The 23,263-nt window shown below is 35.4% G+C and overlaps 2 protein-coding genes and 1 long non-coding RNA gene across 4 annotated transcripts; 1 reads left to right on the top strand and 2 right to left on the bottom strand.

Moving 5' to 3' along the window:
• The first annotated feature begins 583 nt into the window (after positions 1 to 583).
• On the top strand, positions 584 to 8,688 carry LOC145085922 (Calcium-binding EF hand family protein). Its single transcript, XM_079023614.1, has 13 exons — positions 584 to 1,003; positions 2,339 to 3,395; positions 4,079 to 4,297; positions 4,761 to 4,978; positions 5,545 to 5,616; positions 5,736 to 5,807; positions 5,909 to 6,007; positions 6,121 to 6,192; positions 6,277 to 6,391; positions 6,504 to 6,572; positions 7,069 to 7,339; positions 7,445 to 7,529; positions 8,007 to 8,688. Exons 1-13 carry the CDS (start codon positions 884 to 886, stop codon positions 8,526 to 8,528), a joined length of 2,991 nt encoding a protein of 996 aa, XP_078879740.1. The 5' UTR covers positions 584 to 883; the 3' UTR covers positions 8,529 to 8,688.
• A 6,514-nt stretch (positions 8,689 to 15,202) lies between these two features.
• LOC145090224 (uncharacterized) lies at positions 15,203 to 17,584 on the bottom strand. The gene is made up of 3 exons (XR_013701442.1): positions 17,446 to 17,584; positions 17,013 to 17,101; positions 15,203 to 16,371 (listed from the first exon to the last, which is right to left on the bottom strand). It is a non-coding gene; the product is annotated as an uncharacterized LOC145090224 (long non-coding RNA).
• Positions 17,585 to 18,233: 649 nt separating this feature from the next.
• Positions 18,234 to 21,765, bottom strand: LOC145085921 (coiled-coil protein). 2 transcript variants are annotated; one of them, XM_079023612.1, is made up of 6 exons: positions 21,616 to 21,765; positions 19,814 to 20,027; positions 19,564 to 19,681; positions 19,014 to 19,174; positions 18,603 to 18,690; positions 18,234 to 18,499 (listed from the first exon to the last, which is right to left on the bottom strand). In XM_079023612.1, the coding sequence occupies exons 2-6, from the start codon at positions 19,961 to 19,963 to the stop codon at positions 18,393 to 18,395; spliced, it is 624 nt and encodes a 207-aa protein (XP_078879738.1). In that variant the 5' UTR covers positions 19,964 to 20,027; positions 21,616 to 21,765; the 3' UTR covers positions 18,234 to 18,392. The 2 variants fall into 2 exon arrangements, with proteins under 2 accessions (XP_078879738.1, XP_078879739.1); XM_079023613.1 differs by having other exon boundaries at positions 19,814 to 20,033; positions 21,616 to 21,755.
• Positions 21,766 to 23,263: the final 1,498 nt, after the last annotated feature.

The raw sequence follows: 23,263 nt of genomic DNA, 5'->3' as shown, positions 1-23,263 counted from the left end.
TGACAGCTTTGCTCATTATTCTTTACCCATTTTGACACTTTTGGTCATTGCAATCAATATTTTTACACTTTTTTGGAACCTTTTAATATTTAAAGTTTGGCCACAAAACTTTAACGGTTTGACAACTTTGATCCCTTTTCTAAAAAGTTGCTAATTTCTACCATTTTAATTCTTTAGCCATTTCACACTTCTGGTCCTTGCAGTCAAAACTTTTACATTTTTTATCCGGGGCAAAGCCCGGACTTTTCATCTTTGCACTTTCTATGTCTGTCATATTTATCAATTCGGAAACAACATTGAAAGCTTCTGACCCCCGCATAGCGGAGGTAACCTTTCTAATTTATAAAAAAAATGTTTATATTTAAATAACTTAATTCTTTTTATACATATTTGACCATGTAACGGTCTAATATGTAAGAAAAAATATATAAAAAATAAAATTAACAAAAAATAAAAAAGACGAAAAAATAATTACCATCCAAAATCATTTTCCAAATAAACGGGGACATTTTGTAAATATACATATTTCTACTTCCATTACTTTTACACATTACTGGTAAAAAACAGACAACATTACACCACATGACCACATCTGTTTCATTTCTATTTTCTAGAAAATCCCCGTCCCCGTTTTTTCCTTGTGTCGATTCTCGATCTGATTGCCAAATCCACCAAATTACCCTTCTGATCCCTGCAGATAATTTCAGTTCTTGTGTCGCAGTACTTTTTTCGCGATCTGGTTGAAGATCTTGTCATATCCTTCCACTTATCAATTGGGGTTTTTTATTCGAATTATGTTCTTACTGATCTGGGAATCGCTTTGACGGTGGTTTTTTTTTTTTTCAATTGATTTTGGAAATCGACGATATACTTGAAGCGGAGAATGGATCAATTCGATGCGCTTTTCCGAAGAGCAGATTTGGATCATGATGGAAGAATCAGTGGAGCTGAAGCTGTTGCTTTCTTTCAGGGTTCTAATTTACCTAAGCCAGTGCTTGCTCAGGTACTTAAAATTCAACATCTCTGTGTATTGAACTCCCGATTGAATTTGTAAGGGGTTTTAGATATCCACTTTCTGTAGTCATTGACTAATCTATTAATATTTCATACTTTATCCGTTCTATAGTCGAGGAGTAGTCTGACAGATGGTTGAATACTTGAATATTAAGGAGAATTCGTATCATATCTTGTGCTATAAACCGTTACAAGCCATTTTGGGTCTCCACTCTCCACTGAATTTTGATTTGTGAGCATCTCTAGGAACAGTGCGGATGAATTGAGTTGACTGTAGAGTAATAGTATAATGAGAGTCCATCAACTTGAATATTAGAAGTGAGGAATCAAAGTCTGTGATACTGGTAATTAGAAGCTAGGAGTTGTAGGAAGTTAGAAGAATGTAGGGGTTAATAGGTTACTGGTAGGCCAAAAGTGCATTTGGATCTTCCTCTTCACACTGGAACGAAGTTGATAGACATTGGAACATTTCCTTCAATTCTCCCAAAACTATTGTGAATAGCAAGATCTGTAAAGTAGTTCCCATATGCCTATTGTGAGTTAAAGTCTGTAATACCCGTAAAGTAGTTCAGGTAGGTTAAAAATTTCTGTCTCATAGATGTCTAAAACACCTTCAATAATGCAACATATATTTGGTCATTACTAATTCTGTCATTAATTTGTAGGTGACAATTATCAACTAGGTACCTTTATCTTGAAAATTTCCAAAAGTAAATGATATGTTTTGATATTTATGATATACATATACCCCGAAATGGAAATTGTTGCAACTTTAATGGGATGTTATGCACAAAATTCACTTATTTACATTTCATTGTGGAAAATCGTTTATTTTCCTATCATATTACTAGACAATGCAACACAACATGTTTTTACATTTAAAAAACATAGGAAACTAATTCCATGTAGTAACTCCCAGCACTAGGTACAAAAAGTTGAGCTTAGTATTAACTTACATGTGGAAAAATAGGTGGCTTGGGTAATAGATTTAAACCGACTCAGAACCAAACAAGTAGTTTTGGAGCAAATTACAAAAACAGTCGCTGTGCTTTCTGATTTTTACATTTATTACTCCAAAAATAAGATTTTTTTCAGTTTTGATTCTTATTTTAAGTTCTCATTCTGATTTTGGTCCCTGAAACCCTGAAAAGGACCAAATTTGAAAACGACTTCAATTCTGGACTAAACACGGTAAAAATCCGAAAATACAGGGACCATATTTGTAATTTACTCTATTTTCATATGGGTCAACGTAATTCTCATCAATTTTTTTGAATATTTGTATAATTAGTATATTATATTAATATATTACATAAAATTACAGATATGGCAGCATGCTGATCAGAATAGAACTGGCTTCCTTGGGCGTCAAGAATTCTATAATGCCCTTAAACTTGTAACTGTTGCACAAAGCAAAAGAGAATTAACACCAGATATAGTAAAAGCAGCCTTATATGGGCCCGCTTCAGCTAAAATCCCTCCTCCTCAGATAAATCTTTCAGCTCTTCCTCCATCTCAACCCAATCCAATGACTCCACCTCAACGCCCTCCTACACAGCAGCCCGGAATCGTCAATTCCATTCCTCCATCTCAACCGAATTCAATGGCTGCTCCAAGCCCTCCTGTACAGCAGCCCGGAATCATCAATTCCATCCCTCCAATGACTCAACCTCAACGTCCTCCTCCTACACAGCAGCCCGGAATCGTCAATTCCATTCCTCCATCTCAACTGAATTCAATGGCTCCAAGCCCTCCTGTACAGCAGCCTGGAATTAGCAATTCCATTCCTCCCCAAGCTTTTGGTATAAGAGGACAAGTCCCTACGAATTCTTCAGTGGCCCCACCTTCTTCTGTTCAGTATTTCCCATCCCAAAATCAATCAGTGAGACCAAACCCTAGTGTTGGTGGTGGGCCTAGTTTGCTGCCAGGTGGCGGGCTGTCAGGTCTTGCGGGCCCCGGTGTTCCAACTCCTAGACCATCATTAGGAAGTGGAAACATTTCTGATGCTATGTTTGGAGGTGATGTGTTTTCTGCTTCAAAATCTTTATCCAATCCAACACAAACCGCAACTTCTGAGCCACAGGGTCCGGTCAAGATTGACCCTCTTGGTGCATTGACCGCTTTCACAAGGCAACCAGGTCCGAGACCGAGTCAACCGGGTCCAACTCAAACTCAAAACAATTCATTTGGGTCGTCTGGGTTTCCAGCTGAGGTGAAAACACAAGGTCCAAATGTGTTGTCACAACCTCAGTGGCCAAAAATGACAAGGGCAGGTGTTAATAAGTATATGAAAGTGTTCATGGAAGTTGATTCTGATAGAGATGGGAAAATTACTGGTGATCAGGCACGTAATTTGTTTACAAGTTGGAAACTACCAAGAGGTATCAACTCTTTTTTTTCTTGCTATAAATACAAGCAATGTGCTTTGTTGTTTATACATAATAGTATCATAGTTTTTTATATGTAATATCAACATGCTTCCGTTTCTTTACTGATAGTAGCAATATATAACATGAAACTTGTGAAATGCTTACAAGTTTCATTTTGCATATTGCTATTGTAAATGGAAGTATAAGTAATTGCAATGGAGTTGCTATTAAGTGTAAAGAAATGTAAGTATGTTGCTATTATGTGTTTACATATGGATATCATTGTTAAACAGTGTAAGTACATTGCTATTTCCTGCAATCTGGCGTAAATTGTAAGAAAAACTTTGGTAACTACATGACACTACACAAGTATTATTTATTTGGATGTGCGTTTAAATTGATTATTATAATTTGCAGACTTGTAGTCGCAATATACATGTTTGAGTGTTTAGGTAAAAATTATTATGATTATGATTTTCTGGTTACTTGGATCAATAAAAAGATTTGTAGAAGCAGAAGAAAACTGTTTATTTGGATATTTGTAAAATTACTTACCTATCCCTATCCCTATCCCTAGCTTGAATTTAATCAGTTTTCTGATTGTCTGGAGTAAAGATGTTATTTCTGTCTGATAACATATTTTCGTTTAACACAAAACCCATAATTTTCTCTTTTTTTTTTTTTTTTGTTCACAGAAATTCTGAAACAGGTTTGGGACTTATCTGATCAAGATAATGACAGCATGCTTTCCTTAAGGGAATTCTGCATTGCTTTGTATTTAATGGAAAGATACAGAGAAGGCCACAACCTTCCACCAACACTTCCTAGTAATGTCTTACTTGATGAAACTCTCTTGTCTCTCACTGGTCCACCTAATCCTTCTTTTAGACCTCCAAACTGGGGGCCCACTTCTGGTAATTGTTTTACATTCCATTTCATTATTTTAAAATTTAAAATAGTGTTTGCTATGATGGAATGGAATGGACCATTCTGCCCCTTCCATTTTGTTATTTTCATTCCTTATGTGTGGATTGGAATGAGAACTGTAATATAACCCATATTTATTTATATGGTTCTTTAATTGCATGGATCTTTATAAAGTTTTTCACGATTGACACTTTATTTTTTCCAATCAAACCATAATAGTCTCAAACATTTTTCCAAATTAACCAAACATGATCATAGTGGTCTGAAAACATGAAAATTTCTTCTTTTTTTTTTTTAGCAAACTTCTAGTCCTTTATCGCCATTATTGGGCACATTAGTGGTTGATTGAAATTTGAATATATGAAATGTACCTTTTCATAAACCATGAAAATTGAAATTTAGATACCACTAAATTATTATTCTGAATATATATGTTTTTATCCTGTTTAGGTCCGCCACCTCAGCAAGTGATACCTGGTGGTCAACCAATGCCTCCACATACTGGTTTAATGAGGCCTCCTATGACTGGTCCTCAGCCATTGCTATTTAATAATAATAATAATAATCAGCAGAAAGGACCTAATCACTCAATGGATACTTCTCATGCAAATAATCTCACTAATGGTGATCAACATACAACTCGTTCCACAAATGAACCAGAAAAAGTGGTAAAACTTTTCTTCTGAGTTTTTTACTTTTCCATTTACCTTCAATTCAAGTTTTTGATGTTTTGGAATTGTTATCTTATCAATAATACTCGATTTGTACTTTTTCATTTACCAGAAAAAGTGGTAGAACTCTTATTTTTATGCTATTAGTCTTATTTGTGAGAATTTGTCTCAGTTTATTTGTTTTCTGATACATGAACTTCTTGGAGAACGGGGTTGATGAGTTTTAAGTATCTTTATGTGTGATTACAACTATTTTATGTACATTTGATTATTTTTATATAATTGGTCATATTCTAAAGCTAAAGAATTAAGATGGCCAACATCCATGGCATGAAGAAAACTTCAAACCAAAGAATTAATGTGTGTTTGAATTGAATGTGTATTTAATTTGGCATTTTCAAATTTAACTTGCAGCAATAATTAGTTTTGAGAGTTTGGGTAAAAGTGGTCAATCATGAATTTATGATTTATTATTATTATTATTTAGGATAAACATTAGACGTCAGTTGAGTGGTTATTTTGGTAAAATGCTCACTGTGGCTGGTTTTCATTGTTGTTAAAAGGTTGAGGATAAGAAGTTGATTCTTGATTCTAGAGAAAAGATGACCTTCTTCAGAAACAAAATGCAAGACCTTGTAAGTACCAATTTTTATCTAATTATTTTTTTCGTGTCTTTGTGCATTTGTTTTAATCATGAGCTATAAATTATCTTGAAATTTATATACATACATAAATATAATCTATATATTTACAGGTGTTATACAAAAGCAGATGTGATAATCGTCTTAATGAGATCACAGAACGTGCCTTAGCTGATAAACGTGAGGTATTTTTTCGATTAAAAAAACCATGTCTTCTTATTTTATATCTTTCGTTTACTTTTTTGTTAATTTTTTTTTAAAAAAAATTGTCATTGTTTTATTTCAGGCAGAGTCTCTTGCCAAGAAATACGAAGAGAAATACAAGCTGGTGGCTGACGTGGCCTCTAAATTAACTATCGAGGAGGCATCTTTCCGTGATATTCAGGTAAAAGATTTTACCCTTTTCATATTCTATAAAAATAATAATCCAACTTTATATATTATTACAAATCTTTTTGTTATTTGAATTGAGATTCTTGATGGCTTTTATTTTTATAGGAGAGAAAGATGGAGTTGAATCAAGCTCTTGTGAAAATGGAACAGGGTGGTAGTGCTGATGGCATCCTTCAAGTAAGTTCACCTACCTTACCCTACCCTACCCTACCCTACCCCACCCACCCTACAAGTTCATGATAAACATATGTTTGGATCTAGGTTCGAGCTGATCGTATACAATCGGATCTTGAGGAACTACTGAAGGCATTATCAGAACGTTGTAAGAAGCATGGAATCAGTGTCAAATCAACTGCAATTATTGAGCTTCCACAAGGTATAATCTTTCATATGATGATGCTTTATTTAGCAATAACCTCAGTAATTTCATATTATGATAATAATAATAATTATTATGATCTAATTTTGCCCTTTTTTTGTTATTGAAGGGTGGCAGCCTGGAGTTCCAGAGATATCTGCAGTGTGGGATGAAGATTGGGATAAATTCGAAGACGAAGGTTTGACTTTTTTTCTTACATAAAAAAGGGGTTGATTTGATTTATAGTTTAGCTAAAATAAATAGATAGGAAATAGCTAAATAAGAAATCAGTGGAATGAGTTGGATGATACAACCTATTAAGTCGTTCTATGGGAAAAAAAAATTAGATTATTTTCTTAATGATATAGTTTTTAAAATCACATTTAAAACATTAATTATTTATAAAACAAAAAATTGACAAATTGGATTATTGTTTAATAGTTAATACGTTAATTATTTAGCTCCGATGTGTCAAATGGTTAAAATAAAAAATTAGCTAAAAAGGAAATTTGTTGGTATTATTATTATTATTATTATTATTATTATTATTATTATTATTATTTATTCAAATGACTACAACCTCTTAAGTCATTCTTTCAAAAATAATTAGATTATTGTTTTAATAATACAGTTTTTAATTACCCATTTTGACTTGTAATTAGATTTTGGATTTAAATATATTTTTGTAATGACAGGATTCTCATTTGATGTTGTGGGACCTACAAATCCTAAATCCACATCTCAACCAGAAAAGTCGGCTCCAATGGATAACTTTTCTCAGGATTCATATTCAAATGCTGATGTGGAATCAGAGAAGCCTTTCGAGACTGAGTCAGCATATGAAGATGAGTCAGCAAAAAGTCCAGCTGGCAGTCCCACAGCACAAAAAATATTTGAAAGTCCAACAAAGGAGGATTCGTTTAGCCATTTCGGAAAGAGCTTTGATGCAGACACAGATACTCAAAGGTACCTTTTGTATTCGGGGTTGTACTTTGTGCATTAATGCATGTAACCTTATTTGGTGAAATAAAAAAAATAGAAACTAAACCCATGTTCTTGTTTTCCTTTTAGTGGCTTTGATGATCAAGGATGGGGTACTTTTGACAACAATGATGATGTGGACTCAGTGTGGGGCTTCAATAGTGAAGCCACTAAGGTGACTTCATTTCTCACATGTTCTCATTACATTTAGTTTTTTAGGCTATTTTTCATGATGAGGGCGTTTATGTCTTTTGCACAAACAATTGACAAAGCGAATCCATGTCCACCTTTTTGGATGAGACAAAAAATGGCAACTTTTTAGTCTCGAATGACATTTATGCCCTTGGAATTAACTTATGCAACTTTTCTTTTGTGAAAGTTAATTTCGTAGGAGTCTTGAAATGACGTTTATGCCCTTGCAAATAAACTTACACAAGTTTTTGTGAAAGTCAGACTTCGTAGGAGTCTTGAAATGACATTTATACCCTTGCAAATAACTTATGCGACTTTATTTCGCGGAAGTGGCATCCTTCAAAATGACGTATATGCCCTTTGCAAATAATCTTAATGCAATTTGTTGCGAAAGTCAAACTTCATAGGAGTCATGAAATGACATTTACACCCTTGTGAATAAATATAATTTTTTTCGCAGGAACCCGATCACGAAAAACACGGAGAGAATTATTTCTTCGATTCAAGCAGCTTCACCGCAAGTCCAAGGAGAACCGATTCCCCTCACTCCAACACCTTCTTCCAAAAAAAGAGTCCATTCGGATTTGACGATTCTGTCCCTGGATCACCTGCATCTCGAGCCGGGACCTCACCGCGTTACAGCGGGGGAGGAGCGGAGAATTCCTTCTTCGACAATTTCTCGCAATACGACTCATTCAGTGCCACGGATCGCGGTTCACCAAAACGAGATACGTTCTCACGGTTTGACTCCATGAGCAGCACCACACAGGATAATAACAACTTCTCGAGGTTTGACTCGAAGAGTAGCACAACACAGGATCGTAATTTTGCGAGGTTTGATTCTATGAGCAGCAGTGCGGGGTATGATCATGGTCAAGCGTATTCGTTTGATGATTCGGATCCGTTTGGGTCGAGTGGACCGTTTAAGGTGTCGACAGATAGTCAAACGGGTAAAAATGAATCTGATAAATGGGCGTTCTAGTTATATATATCATTTCATGTATTTTTTTTTTGTGCTATTGGTTTGATAGTTGTGTTTGTATCATTTGCTTCATCTTTGACTATGTCTTTTTGGTATAATTTTGACTAGAATTACCTATATTTGTTGATTGTTATTTTTATGAAATACTTGGTTTTGATTGTTGGATGCTTCTTATAGACGTGTACCCATTTTTCATATGTCAATATAACACCAAGTTTGTTGGTTGGTGTTATATGTTATTGTACACCATTTTCTGTTGAACTTTCTTGTGTACTACATTTTGGCTCTTTAAGCTTCAGTTTTTGCATCTCTATTTCAGTTAATTATATAACTTTTTTAATAATAACATTTGTTGCTTGTATTATTATGTTATATATTGAAGTGAAATTAGCTAATTATATGTATAATAAGATTAATGGTATAATTTATCAAGTTATTGTTTAAAAAAAAAGATGCAAGACAAATTTGTAAAAAAAGCAAATTAATACGAGATATTTTTGAAGTTTTATATGAATTACAGAAGAATATGCTTGCAATCTGGTAGATTGTTATTAAAAATAGAAATTGGAATAATTCCATAAAAACTACTGTAGTTTTTTTTTTCTTCAGTTTAGCCACAGATTTTCTTTCTTTCTATTTTAACCATTGAGAGCTTCCTTTTTATTTTTTAAAAACCACTACAAACTTTGATTTTTGTAGAAACCACTATGAGTTTGAAAATTGTTTGATTTAACCACTTGAAAAAATAAATCTTTTCAAATTAACCATCGATATTGAAGAAAAAAAAAGTAACCTCTATTTGTTATTTGCAACTCAGGAAAAAACGAAAGAGTAGTTTTTTTTTTTTTGAAAAAGAATATAAAGAAATGATGTCAAAAGTTAGCAAAATCAAACGGCCAGAAAATCACAAGGTAGAAAAAAAAACACGAACAATGAAAGTCTCAATGTTTTATTATCAATAAAAAAATAAAAATAAAATAAAATAAACAAAAACTCCCTTGAACGTGCTCCACGGAAAATACTTATAACTCTAAAGAAAAAAAAACAGTTCAAGTTTCCTAAAAAATACTCCTAAGATTTAGATTAAAGATCTATTATTATTTTAACATAATTCAAAATAGGAAACTAATCAACTCAATAATTGACTAAAACATAAAAAAGTCAGCCGATAGGAGGCTGTGATAAGATGCTCCTGCATCATCCTCCATGCCTTGAAAAGGAACTGCCTTCGAGTGTGCTCCTTCAACTGTTCCCTCCCGAAATGGCGATAAATCAACAACATTAAAAGTTGCTGACATGTTGTAATGACCAGACAGTTCAATTTTATAGGCATTATCATTAATCTTCTTGAGCACTCAGAAAGGACAATCAACACGGGGCTTCAACTTTCCCAAAACGACCGGATGGAAAACGTTATTTTCTCAAATGAATCCAAACCAAATCACCCTCCTTGTAGACAACTTGCTTCCTATGCTTGTTTGCTCGGTTTTGATACGTCGTATTATGTTTAATGATTTCATCACGAACCTTTTGATGGAGAGTTTTGATATGATGTGATTGATTTTCCGCCTCAACACTAACATGGTCAACCAGGGGAATAGGTGTCAAATCAAGCGTAGTAAGGGGGTTTCGACCGTATACGACCATGAACGGGCTCAACCCAGTAGTGCGGTTCGTGGAACGGTTATAGACAAACTCAGCCTGAGCAAGGGTTAAATCCCATTACGTGGGGTTATCACCAATAAGACTCCGTAAAAGATTCCCCAAACTCCAGTTTGTAACTTCGGTTTGGCCATCCGTTTGCGGATGGTGAGAGCTACTAAATTGCAGCTTAGAACCCATACTTTTCCAAAGAGTCCGCCAAAAATGACTCACGAATTTAACATCCCCATCCGAGTTGATGGTCTTTGGAACTCCATGAAGCTTGACAATTTTAGAAAAATACAATTTTGCAATTTGGCTGGCATCATAAGTCTTAGCATAGGGTATAAAACGAGTCATTTTTGAAAATCAACAACCATCACGGATCTTTTTGTCTTTGATTTCGAGGTAAATATAGGACAAAATCCAAACTAACATCCTCCCACGGGGCAATGAGAACAGGCAACGGTGTATATAGGCCCGCACCAGTGTGGTGGGTTTTGGCCACATGGCACACACGGCATCGAGCAATTATACGAGCAACATCGTGCTCCATCTTGGGCAAAAAAACGACCATGGATTAAGTCCAAGGTTTTATCCCTGCCAAAGTGACCCGCAAGACCTCCAGCACGGCTTTTATTGATAATTGAGTCCTGTAACGTGTAACGAGCTCACAGGGACGCACAACCGAGCACCCTTAAAGAGGTAACCATCGTGTCTTGAGAAGTCGTGAAGGGGTTTGTCGTGGCAGCTATTCCAGATGGTTCTAAAATCTGGATCATCCTAGTATAAGTCCCTGAATGAATCAAAACCACAAACCTAGAATTTCGTTTCTGAAAGGAGCACGTGACGTCTACTTAAAGCATCAACAACAGTATTTAACGACCTGACCCTATGTCGAATAACGAAGGAATAAGCTTGCAAGAATTCAACCCAATTGGCATGGCGAGGGTTGAGTTTCTGCTGTCCCTGGACATACTTGAGGGCTTCATGGTCAGAATAGAGAATAAATCCGTTAGCGAGTAAGTAATGTCGCCAATATTCCAAACTACGAACAATGGCATAGAACTCCTTATCATAGGTAGAGTATTTGTGGCGTTTCATTGAACTTCTCGCTGAAAAAAGCAATCGGGTTTTGATTTTGACTTAGAACACCGCGTATACCAAGACCCAAAGCATCGTACTCAACTTGAAACACCTCGTTGAAATTAGGAAAACCCAAAACAGGAGCTTGTGTAACCTTCTGTTTTAATTCTTCAAATGCATTTCCAGCCTCTTTAGTCCAAGAAAACTTCCCACCCTTCATACATTCCTCCATAGGGTCAATAATGGTACTAAAATTTAGAATGAAACGCCGGTAGAAGGAGGCTAGCCCATGGAAGCTACGAATATCATGGATCGTAGTGGGTGTAGGCCAGCTCGTAATAGCTTCAACCTTGGAATTATCCATCTGAATCCCATCACCTGAAACTAAGTAGCCACGAAAGGTAACTTCATTGGTTAGGAAATGGCACTTCTTCCCGTTGGCTTACAGTTTCTGCTCCCGCAAGACTGTAAACACCTCTCGAAGATGTGATACATGCTGCTCGACAATTTGGCTATAAACTAAAATGTCATAGAAGTAAATAACAATAAATTGACCTATGAAAGGTTTAAAAACATGGTTCATCAGCCGCATAAAAGTGCTTGGTGCATTTGACAACACAAAGGGCATCACCAACCACTCGTACAGTTCGTCGCGTGTCTTAAAGGCGGTTTTCCACTCATCCCCAGGTCGTTTACGAATCTGATGGTACCCTCTCCGTAAATCAATCTTGGAGAAAATCGTTGACCCATGCAACTGATCGATTAAATCATCGAAACGCGGAATAGGGAATCAATATTTAATCGTGATTTTATTCACGGCTCTACTATCAATACAAATGTGAAAGGTACCCCCTGTTTTGGAACTAGCAAGGCTGGTACGACACACGGACTCATACTCTCTCATATTAGTCCTTTGTCGAGTAGCTCGCTGACTTGTCGGTGTAACTCCTCAAACTCTTTTGGGTTCATACGGTAGGCGGGCTTGTTTGGAATAGTGGAACTGGGTAAGAAATCAATGCAGTGTTGTATCTCCCTTATAAGAGGTAGACCAGGTGGAATATCCTCAGGGAAGATGTCCCTAAATTCATCGAGTAATGGTTGGATCAGATTTGGAACAGTTGAGGAAAAACCATTTTCCTCTGTTACAACTAAAGCATAAATGGTAGGTTGAGGGATGAGTTTGGTTAACCTAATGGATTCTGTTTTGGAGAGAAACAAGTTGTCACCAGTACTACTATCCCTGGTGTCTAGGGGTGCCAACATTATATTAACTTCATCCTTCTTGAAACTATGTGTTCAAAAAACCATTGTGTTTGGTCTTTCGATCATATGGCCAAGGTCTTCCCAATAACACGTGGCACGCATCCATGGAAATAACGTCGCACCAGACTTCATCTTCATATTTTTTCTGGATCGAGAACTGAACTAAAAAACGTTTATTTACCTTCACAACATTCCCCTTCTTGAGCCACGTTAATCGGTATGGTTATGGATGATTTTCCATCTTGAGGCCTAACTTTTCCACCATTGTTGTTGCCACCATGTTGTCACAGCTGCCCCCATCGATTATGACACTACAAACCTTGCCTTTTGATGTACATTTGGTGCGAAAAATGTTGTTGCGCAACCAAGAACGATCATCTACTGTTTTTCTACATCAACGTTTAGGACACGCTTAGTAAATAAAGCATTGCCATGATCAGCATACACCACCTCGATCTCCTCCCCATCACTTTCATCCTTCCCTTCAGTATCATAAACAGGGTCGGTTCCCCCACCAAAGTGACCAGTTGTTTGTTTGGACATTCCCTCGCCATATAACCCACACCTTGACATTTGAAGCATCGAAAAACACGTGTAGCAGGTGGATTGGCTGCAATACCTGTTGGCGTGTCAATTTTAGAGTTGGTTCCCTTGCTTTGTTGTGTCGATGGTGAACGGGAGGACGACACAAACCTGTTAGCTTCAAGTTTTCCTCTGTTTCTTAACTTAACTATTTTCAACCTTTAAGGCCAAACGAAATACATCAACATACGTCCAATATTGTTGAAGGTGAACAATATCAGCAATCTCAGGTTTGAGGGTTCCCAAAAAACGTGCAATAATTTTTTCCTCTTCTTCCTCAACAGAACATCGCATGTAGGGCCGGCTCTACCCTTTGCAAAACTAAGCAAGGGCTTAGGGCCCCCAATTCTAAAGTGCCCTCAATTTTAAAGTTTATTCTGTTATATATGTATATATACGTATTTCTTGGATTATAAAAACAAGTTGGAGCTTGGCCTGGTGGTAGAAGTGCTAGTTTATATAACTAATGGTCTCAAGTTCAAAATTGTTGGCTTATTTGAAGGGCCCCATTTTTTTTTTTACTTAGAGCTCCCAAATTTGTTGAGACGCCCTATTCGCATCCTAAGTCGATCGAACTCAACAATGAAATCTTCAACAGAAGACGCTTTCTGGGCTAAACTATGATGATCTAAGAAGGCTTCTTGATGATGATTTACTGGGAAAAACTTTCCATGTAATAGCTTTTTCATCTTCGACCATGTTTCGATTTTTGATTTATTCTCTTGTTGGCATTGTTTCTTCACGTGTTCCCACCAAAGTGAAGCAGACTTCATTAGCTTAATGGCTACAAGTTTTACTTTCAAGGCATCGAGAATATCCTTTAAATCAAAGACCCGTTCTATGGTGCTCAACCAATCTATGAAATCGTCGAGATGTGCTTTCCCATCAAACTCAGGGATCTCTATCTTCATTCCCAAGTTTCGTAAAAGGTCATCATAGTGTTGCCTCTGGGTATTCCGTTGATAAGTTTCATATGCGTTCCTTCCTTGGAAACCCCCACCGAACGGATTCACGTCCCTCTCTTTGTCATCTTGAAGGTTGTGTTCTGATTGAGAATCTTGGTTTTGAGCCTCCTTTTGTATCTCCAATTCCCGAACTCGTTGTTGTAACACCGTAAAAAATTAAAACAATTTTTCACATTTCCAAACACATTTTTACAAACTCATTCATTCATTAAATGTTATAGTATCGTGTCTTTGTTTCACAAACTATCTCCCAAGATCAAAATACATAAAATCCCATGTGTGTGTATGAATCAAGCCGGCGCCTTCCCGCGGTCATCGCTGCACCTGAAACACATAACACGTAACACTGTAAGCATAAGCTTAGTGAGTTCTCCCAAAATACCACTCTAATACATAATAACCACTTGAGGCTGCAACTCTGTTGACCTGGTGGTTGTCGAGGCCAACACAAATAATAACCCTAAATATTACACACTAAAATAGTGTATAGTGGTAAAGGGATCGAATCCACGGAGATTGGTTCAATTTATAACTCTATGAAAAATCTCTTTGTAAAAATACTTGTAAAATGACAATAAAAATAAAATGGGGGGTTTTGGTGTTTTGAAATACTTGAAACAAACTAGAATTAACTATGATTTAAATAGACAAATGCAACAAAAATAAGAGTTTGATGTAAAATCAATAAGGGAGAGATGGTTGACTTAAAGTTTCCTCACTTTGACTTTTGATGAACATATCATTAGAATCCAATGGTGCAATACTTTGATTTAAATCCTTAATTTGGCTATAGTAATCCAAGAAGCTTGAGATTACCTAGACTTTTCTTAATTGTTGAAATGGCTAGAGAAGCTCATAACAATTTCCTTAGTCAAAGTCACTAATTCCAAATAGCATGTAATTAGTGAAAGTCAACTAGCATTAAGAACCAAAAAGTCACCAAATCCAAGAGGGGTCAAATGCTTTCACCACCATGTTGGAGGAAATGTTTTTATGATTGTGTGAAGCAAAAACAACACAAAAATCATTTGTTGCTTGCTAATTTGAGGATCCTTTACTTAATCAAGAAATTAGCCAACTAATCACCACAAACACATTTAAACTCATGAACTAAAACATACAAGTAGTGATAAGATGTTAAAACACAAAACATTCCCATAAAGATTTAAGAACATGTTCATGGATTCTTCAACATTCAACAAAAGTTCAAAGGATTAACCAAAAGTCAACCAATATTAGTTTAGCCAAGCATGGCTAAACACAAAGAAACAAAGTTAGAGAAAATTGTACCAAACATTAAGCAAGAATCAAGAGGTAAAAATATGATGTTCTTCAAGTGTTTATGGCCTTCAAAAGTCTTCAAAACTCCAGAGAGAATCTCCAAAAATCGGATGTCCAAGAGTCTCCAAAAGATGGGCACCAACCTTCCTCAAATAGCCTTCCAAATGGATTTCCGAAATTGCCCCTGCAGGAGGTTGCGCGACCCGCGTGCTGATGCGCGGGTGGGTTGCGCGGGTGGTGCCTGACATGGGCTTCTTTGAGATTTTGGGCCTCCAAAGCATGTCCCACTAGCCCAGATCGAATCCAATCACCTCCTAGCCCATTTTCTTCAAGTTTTTATTCATTTTAAGCCCAATTTGACATCTCCAAATCCTCCAAAGCTCGTGCACTCTCCCGATTAAAAATCTACGTATGCTTGAATAAACTCCCGCATCTTGCAAATTTAAAGTTTATTTCTCTCCAAGCCTTCAAATAACCATCAAGCTCGCTCCATGCATAATCTCCACAATCACCAAGCCTAACATCCTTTTTGCCTATCAAATCTCATCGCTTCCCATACGTCCCGAACACTCCCGCTCCGCTAGACCCGAAAACCTGTAATTATGCTCACAAGATTCGAAAGTACCCGAAATAGTCATAAAATAACAAAATGGAAAATATGCATGGAAATTATCTAAATTATGAATGAAATATGCTAAAATAAACTATAAAAAGAAGTAAACAAAACTAACTATCATGACCCTCTGGTCAATGTGTCTCAGTGGGGCCCTCCAGCCCCAACTCTCTGTGGGCCCTCTGGCCCTAACTCTAGGGATCCGAAAGTCCCAACTCTGTAACTCTGAATCATGCATATCACATATCACAATAAATCACAACACATAAATAATATGCAAATACACTGGTATATAACTCTATAGTACTCTGTCACATAACTCTGTTACCACACCGGGTAAAGTATAGTGAGAAGACTCACCTCTGGTATCTCGGTAAACCTCTGACTCGGTAAACGCTGGCCTAGCCTCCGCCTAATCATATGAAATAAATACTTTGTTTAATATAACTCTCAAAGGCTAGACTATGTCCTCTTATGACACTCTGAGAAGGGTAAAAGACCATTTTACCCCTCTCATAACTCAAAGGCCCCACAATAGACCATACCCTAAAAGTCAACCAAAAGTCAACTTTCCGGGTTACTCTGCGCGTACCAGATGTGTACGCTGAGCGTACCCGACTGCATCTCAGAATCGGGGAACGCCACCCAGTACGCGCCGCGTACTGGGATTACGCCCAGCGTACTCCCCAGCTTCAGCCCCCTTAGCTCTTAAGGTCTTAAACAGTTAAGTCCCACGTCCAATTTCTAGATCTGACCACATCTAAGCCTCTTAATCCATAAAGTTGATGACTTTAAGCCTTTGCATGGCTGAACAAGCCACCAACTCCCATAATGTTCCATCCTTTAACTCTAGAAGGCTTATTACGCAAGCATGACCTCAAACTAACATCCAAGATGGAAACTTTATGGTTCTAAATCACTAATACGACTGAAAAGGGATAGATCTCGGACCATGGAGCACTTTACACTCATAAAGTCTCCACCTTTGGGGTTTTTAGCCCTAGAAATTGCACATGCAACAACCAAAAGAAGAGGAAATTTTGAACTTTATACCTCTAAGTGTAGCCCTTTTCTCTGTAGATCTCAGATCCAAAATGGCACCTCAAGCTTTAGCTTCCAAGAGCTCCTTTCCTTCTTCTTCACTAAGTCACCAAAGCACAATTAGCTCCAACAACACTCTCACACACTAAGGACGATGGGAGGCTCTCTCTTAGGGTTTCACTCACTGATATGGAGGCTGAGAAATGAGCCTTAGCACCCTTTAAATAGTGCACAAGACGGATTAGGGTTTTTGCACCTGAGCCGGGTACGCCCGGCGTAACTCTAGGTACGCCCAGCGTACCTTGGCGAGTCCGTGTCCAATTTAAGCGCATGAGTACGCGCAGCGTACCCCTCCAGTACGCCCAACGTACTCACTTGCTATATTCCCTCCACTCAAGAACTAATCATGACCAGTTGACAAAAAATAAGGATTAAAGAAATGCACCTGAATCTCGAGGTGTTACAGTTATAGCCTTTCGATCTCAACATCTCGTGGATCTGGTTGTTCTCCTTTGTTGCCTCTGTCGGCGTATCTACGGGGAGGAGGATCACGTCTACCACGTCCGACCATTTGAGAGATAACTTGTACTCTGAAACCAAATGATGCCAAAGCTAGCAAAATCAAATGGCCAGAAAATCACAAGGTAGAAGAAAATGAGAACAATGAAAGTGTCGATGTTTTATTATCGATAATAAAAAAAAATAATAATAATAAACCTCCCCTCAACGTGCTACATGGAAAATACTTATAACCTTGAAAAAAAAAAAAAAAAAAAAAAAAAAAAAGCTCAACTTTCCTAAAAAATACTCCTAAGATTTAGATTAAAGATATATTCTGTAAACAAATATTATCTTCCACTAAATCTCTTATTATGTTAACATAATTCAAATGGGAAACAAATCAACTAAATAATTGACTAAAACATAAAAAAGTCAGCCAATAGGAGGCTGTGATCAGATGCTCCTGCATCTTAAAGTTTCAGTGGTTAAACAACAAAAAATTCTTTGTTTGGTTAAACAAAAAATACATCCAAACTACAATAGTTATTATAGAATTTGACCTTCAAATTTCTAATGATTCAGTATTGCTACACTGTTGTGGTTTAAATAACCAAAAATCAAAATATATTAAAACTCAACCAACCACATAGATGCTGAATATCCTTAACTATTATAAAACATATTTAAATATCATATCATAGAAGACGAATATAAATATTGACAGAATAATAGTTTAATAAAGTCACATCCAACTAAGTAATAGCAAAAGTGTTAATTTACAAATATCAATCACCAAGGAGACAAATATAAAAGAGTGGACAACAAATGGAGTCAAAACTATAGTGTGTAATTATTTTGGACACTAGTTAAAACCCAATTGGCCAATTTTTTTCATTCCTCAGTGCTATTCGTATCCTTAACCTTGTGTTGTAACAATGCATGATGAGATCCAAGAATTGATGAACGTACATTTGCTATCTCCACAAGTGTTTCAAGAGCTGCAACAAACAAGAAACAGTAATTTTTTATATTTTTTTACATTGGGAATCAACAGCAAAAGTTTCTTCCAATTTATTATAAAAATGAAAGTGTGATTTTTACCTTTCTCAAATGAAAGTTGAGAAGCCCGAAGCTTAGGAGAAACCAAACCCCCAAACATTGATAGTACTTTCCCTCGTTCTTTTTGAAGCTGTGCATTGAAAGGGTATTTTAGTAATTTCCTTTTTTGATATGATTTAATTTTGTCACGCAGATTTTCCTATTTCCCCATATCATTGAAAGGCGTTTTAGACACTTTAACTAGTGTCAAAATATATTCTTGTTAAACTAAAGAGTATGATTTGGTGTAGTTTAAGAGAAGCAAATGAAACACCTTTCTTGTAATATTAGCAAAGTAGGAGAATCTTGTGGAATAAAACAAAATTTTATCACGATAACAATGAAAAAAATAGTAATTTGAGATTTAAAATAATATCTGAAAAAAAAAGAAAATCTTGTAATTTAATCACTCACATGGTTTTCTGTTCTATGTGGTGATGCAGTTGTTTCAGATTCATTGCTTTCTTTTGTTGAATCTTTATTGTCAGTGTTTTCTTTCTCAAAAGACGAGTCTTTTTTGTCAGAAGATGTCCATTTGCATAAAGTCAAATGTGGTGACTTTTTCATTGAGCCACCTAAACACAGAAAGGAAGTAACCAATTATTTCTTACAACTGTAAACAAGAAAATCTACATAACAATTGTGAACAAAAATTCTAGAGTAACAATAATAAAAAGTTGCAACAATTCAATGTTACCTAATTCACGAAAATTTCAAGCTAAAATGAATGGCTTTTAGTTTAGCATTACAGATTGTTGGAAGAGGTTTAGTTTGTTAAAGGGCATTTTAGACATTTGACTAAATAATCATACGTTTCTATAAAATCATGTCAAGTTGACAAAGGAAGTATAATCCACCTAATGTTTACATATCACCTCATCTGTGAGAATCTTATTGCAATACTCCCAAGTGAAAGAATTTACCATTTTACCCTTGTAAAGATAGGAAAGGGGTAAAGAAATACCGTTGTCATAATTTACTTCTACTTTTGTAGCAGCAGAGTGTTGTTTAAGAGTAAGCAAAGCAGTGTTTACACGTGAACCTCCCATTGAATGTCTAGCACTAGCTAACTCCAGCCATCCCTGCATCTCAATTCACATAAATATCATTTAAAAAAAAAAAAAAAGAGATACAAATTGTGTATTTATAATATAATTTTTAGATGAGTTAATGGAATAATCAAAACTTGATTGAAAATTTCAAGAATCCAAAACCTGGCGAAGTGTGGAAGTTAATGATTCAATCAAGATGAGATAGTTATCCACTGAATCAAGAAAATTCAATGTGTTTTCATTTTGTTCTTCTAATTCTGTTGTGGATAATTCAGAAACTTGAGTATTTTCAGCTTCTTTTTCTTCTCCCATGGTGGAAAATCACAAAACTTCTTTTACTAATATTGACAAGTTTGACCCTCCTGCTAATTTTGCCCTGAAACTATCAGATTTGGTTAATTAAACCTTTACATTTATCAGTTTTTTGATATTTTGTCTCTGATCAGTTAAATTGATAAAAATGAAAATTTCAGCTAGAAACTAGAATGAGTCGAGTTTCTCCATAAAAAAACAACTCTTTAAGTTTTTAAAATTCGATAGGTTATTTGGCATTCTTCATGTCAAGTGGCTAAAGAAGAAGAACATATCTAAGTACTCAAGATGACTAAAAGACCCCAAATTGCAATCCGAAAGATACAAAAATAAACACAAATTGACTTTAAGTATATGCAAAACATAGACAGATGATAATATGATATAATAGTTAGCAAAAAGAAAACCCTAAATTGGAAATTCCCATATAGTGTATGTTTGAATAAACTAGTTGAATCTGAGTAAATGATCATTTTAACCTTCTGTGTACAAAATCATTTATAAAATAACTTATAGAAATATTTATAATGAAGCTTTTATAAACACAAATCAAACCATTTATAGAGAAGCTTTTACAAACAAATACTTTCCATATATAGACATAAAACAATTTATCAATCCCATAAGCACAAAATGAAGCTTTGTAAACAAATGAGGCGATGTCAAAATGCAAGCTTTAATATCCAATTATAATGAATAGAATCACAAAAATTGAAACCTTTATAAAACCTAGAATATATCTTCCAAGTATAATGATTTAAATTACTTTTTGAGACAACCGAATGTATGTAGTTTCTTTGTCTAAGCAGCCATTGTTGCTTGCAGAGGGATTTATCCTTTTAACTGAAAATCATTATCTAATTATAATGATTTAAGAAGTTATCTGACCATTGTTGCTGTCATTTATTTTAAATCACTCTTCTAATTTTAACTTATCCAAAATCGAACTGAAGCAACTCATCAAAACTAAGCAACAACAACATGAAAATCGAGCAGTTTATTAATATAGGATGTCTGAATGGCAGGATCTGAATGCTTAAGATCTGAAAAATTAAGAAGTCTGAATTTCTAAGAGGGTTTGAAATCTTAAGATCTGAATTGTTAAATGTTTTTTGGTTGGATCATCTGAATTACAGTGTTGAATGATAAAAAATGACCATTTTATTTTATCCTTATGTTATTTTTTTTTATGAACTCAATATTTTTATTTATAAAAAGATAAAAATGTCCATTTTCAGTAAATTCACAACATATTTCAGCCCAAATCAATAAAGAGGAACAAATCAGAACAATAAACACATTATTAACAACCAGGAACAAATTTTCAGCAATTTATTTCACCCAAAAAACACAAAATCAGCAAGGTTCATCAAGGTTCAGAAACAGATTTCAGTCATGAATGAACATATAACCCATCTCAACAAATAAACACAAAATCAGCAACTAAAATATCAGGAAAACAAAACGAATAGGAGCAATATCTAGGAAAGAAATAAAACGAAGTGCAAAGTGAAAAAAAATAATAATAAAAAACGAAGTGGTAGGGCGTCTTGTGAAGAGCAATATCATAAATCAGTCGACAGGAGCATCAAAGCGAAGCAAAATCAGAAGAAAAAAACGAGAGAGAGAGAGAGAGAGAGAGATAGACGAACCTGTTGTGGATACAGCTGGAGTTGGCGGCGGTGAGGGTGGCGGTGACAGCAGATGGCGATGGGAAGGAGATTCGTCGGTGGCGAGGTGGAAACGAGAGTGTACGACGCAACCTGATCTCTCGAAACTAGGTCGAATCATGCACTTCAATTTCAAGTTTCTTCCTTTTCGATTTCATATTTTATGGTTTTCAAGTTATCAATTATGACTTTTATATTCAACAATTTTTTTTTCATAACTATATTGTCTTATCTTATTTTCATAATTTTATTGTATTTCCTTTGAATATATGTTTAAATAAGACCGAAGTCAAAATTTCATTTTATTTAGAGTTAATTCAATGATCTTTCTTATAAACATGTACAAATTAAAAGCTTATTAATTTGTTGTTATCTTTCTGATTTTGAATCATAATACATAAATAAAGCCTTGTATGACATGTTTTGTTTATGACTGAAACTGAAACAACCTTTTTTGTGATTTTTTTTGCATTGATTTTTGAAAAATATATATTGTTTTATGTTAAAGGGTAGTTATAGGTTAAGGTTACAGGTTACTCCAATTGTGATTTAGTGTTTGCATTTATCTGTGAACTATAAAATGTTTTACTAACTTCACAATTAAATTGTTGAAGGATAAGCTATAGGTTAAAGTTAGTCATACTCAAGCATTCAACCTCCTTATTTGCTAATGTGTTTCGAAAGAATTCATGTGGGTAAATGAATTTGACAAAATGTTTTTTTATATCTGTCTATATATGGTGCATGACAGGAAATACCTAAAACATAATTTTATGTTAAAATTCTTGAAGAACAAAAAGAGCATTCTGACTTGGTTATTGGTGTTACTTGGTTCTAAACATGTGGTGTGCATTCTATCAGAATTACTAAAGTTTGTTTCATTATTTATCATATAAAAGCATTCTCAAAGAATTTTAAAATTACTAAAGTTTGTTTTATTATTTGTCATATAAAAACATTTTCACAAAATTTCATTTTTACATAATTCGACTTCATACAGTTATTCTCATAGAATCTATGAAAAGGAACACGGTGATCAAGGGCCTGAAGGTTGGATGATGGTGTGTGAGATGGAGATGAAAAATGGTCACTGATCTTCCAAAAAATGCATTATTTATTGTTATATTCTGGTAGAATAATCTATAATAGAATAATAAGATTATATACCACCCGTTTTCCAGGATAGATCGGTTGAGGGCTTAAGGGATTAAAAGTAAGTTTTTTAGGAAAACAAACCCCTATGCCACGACGTGGTGAATGGAGTACCACGACGTGCCATGGCTAATGCATGGTTCGCACATCTGATGGTCGCCATAATGTGGCAAGGAGGGGTGTCACCACGTGGTAGCTGCTGAAGCCCAAACCCATGATTTTTAGAGATTCCTCCATATTTAAGCACCTAAACTCAAAGTTTATGGCCTCCTCTTTAGCCTCCAACCCTTCCAAAGGATGCCCTAGCCTCCATGCTTGATTGAAGGCTTGATTTCTTGATATAGAGCTTATTCTTTGGATTTTTGTAAAGCTTGGGGAAAGGAGAGGTTCATCTTGGTGCAAGGGAACAAGGAGCAAGTTTGGATCCACCATTCTCTTCAGATTTCTGAGTTGTTGAAGGTATAAAGTTCATAACCTT

Source organism: Lactuca serriola, chromosome 2, assembly GCF_051521515.1.
Source record: "Lactuca serriola cultivar US96UC23 chromosome 2, Lser_US96UC23_V15, whole genome shotgun sequence".
NCBI classification, from domain to species: Eukaryota; Viridiplantae; Streptophyta; class Magnoliopsida; order Asterales; family Asteraceae; genus Lactuca; species Lactuca serriola.
This window is presented reverse-complemented; position numbering and strand designations above follow the sequence as displayed.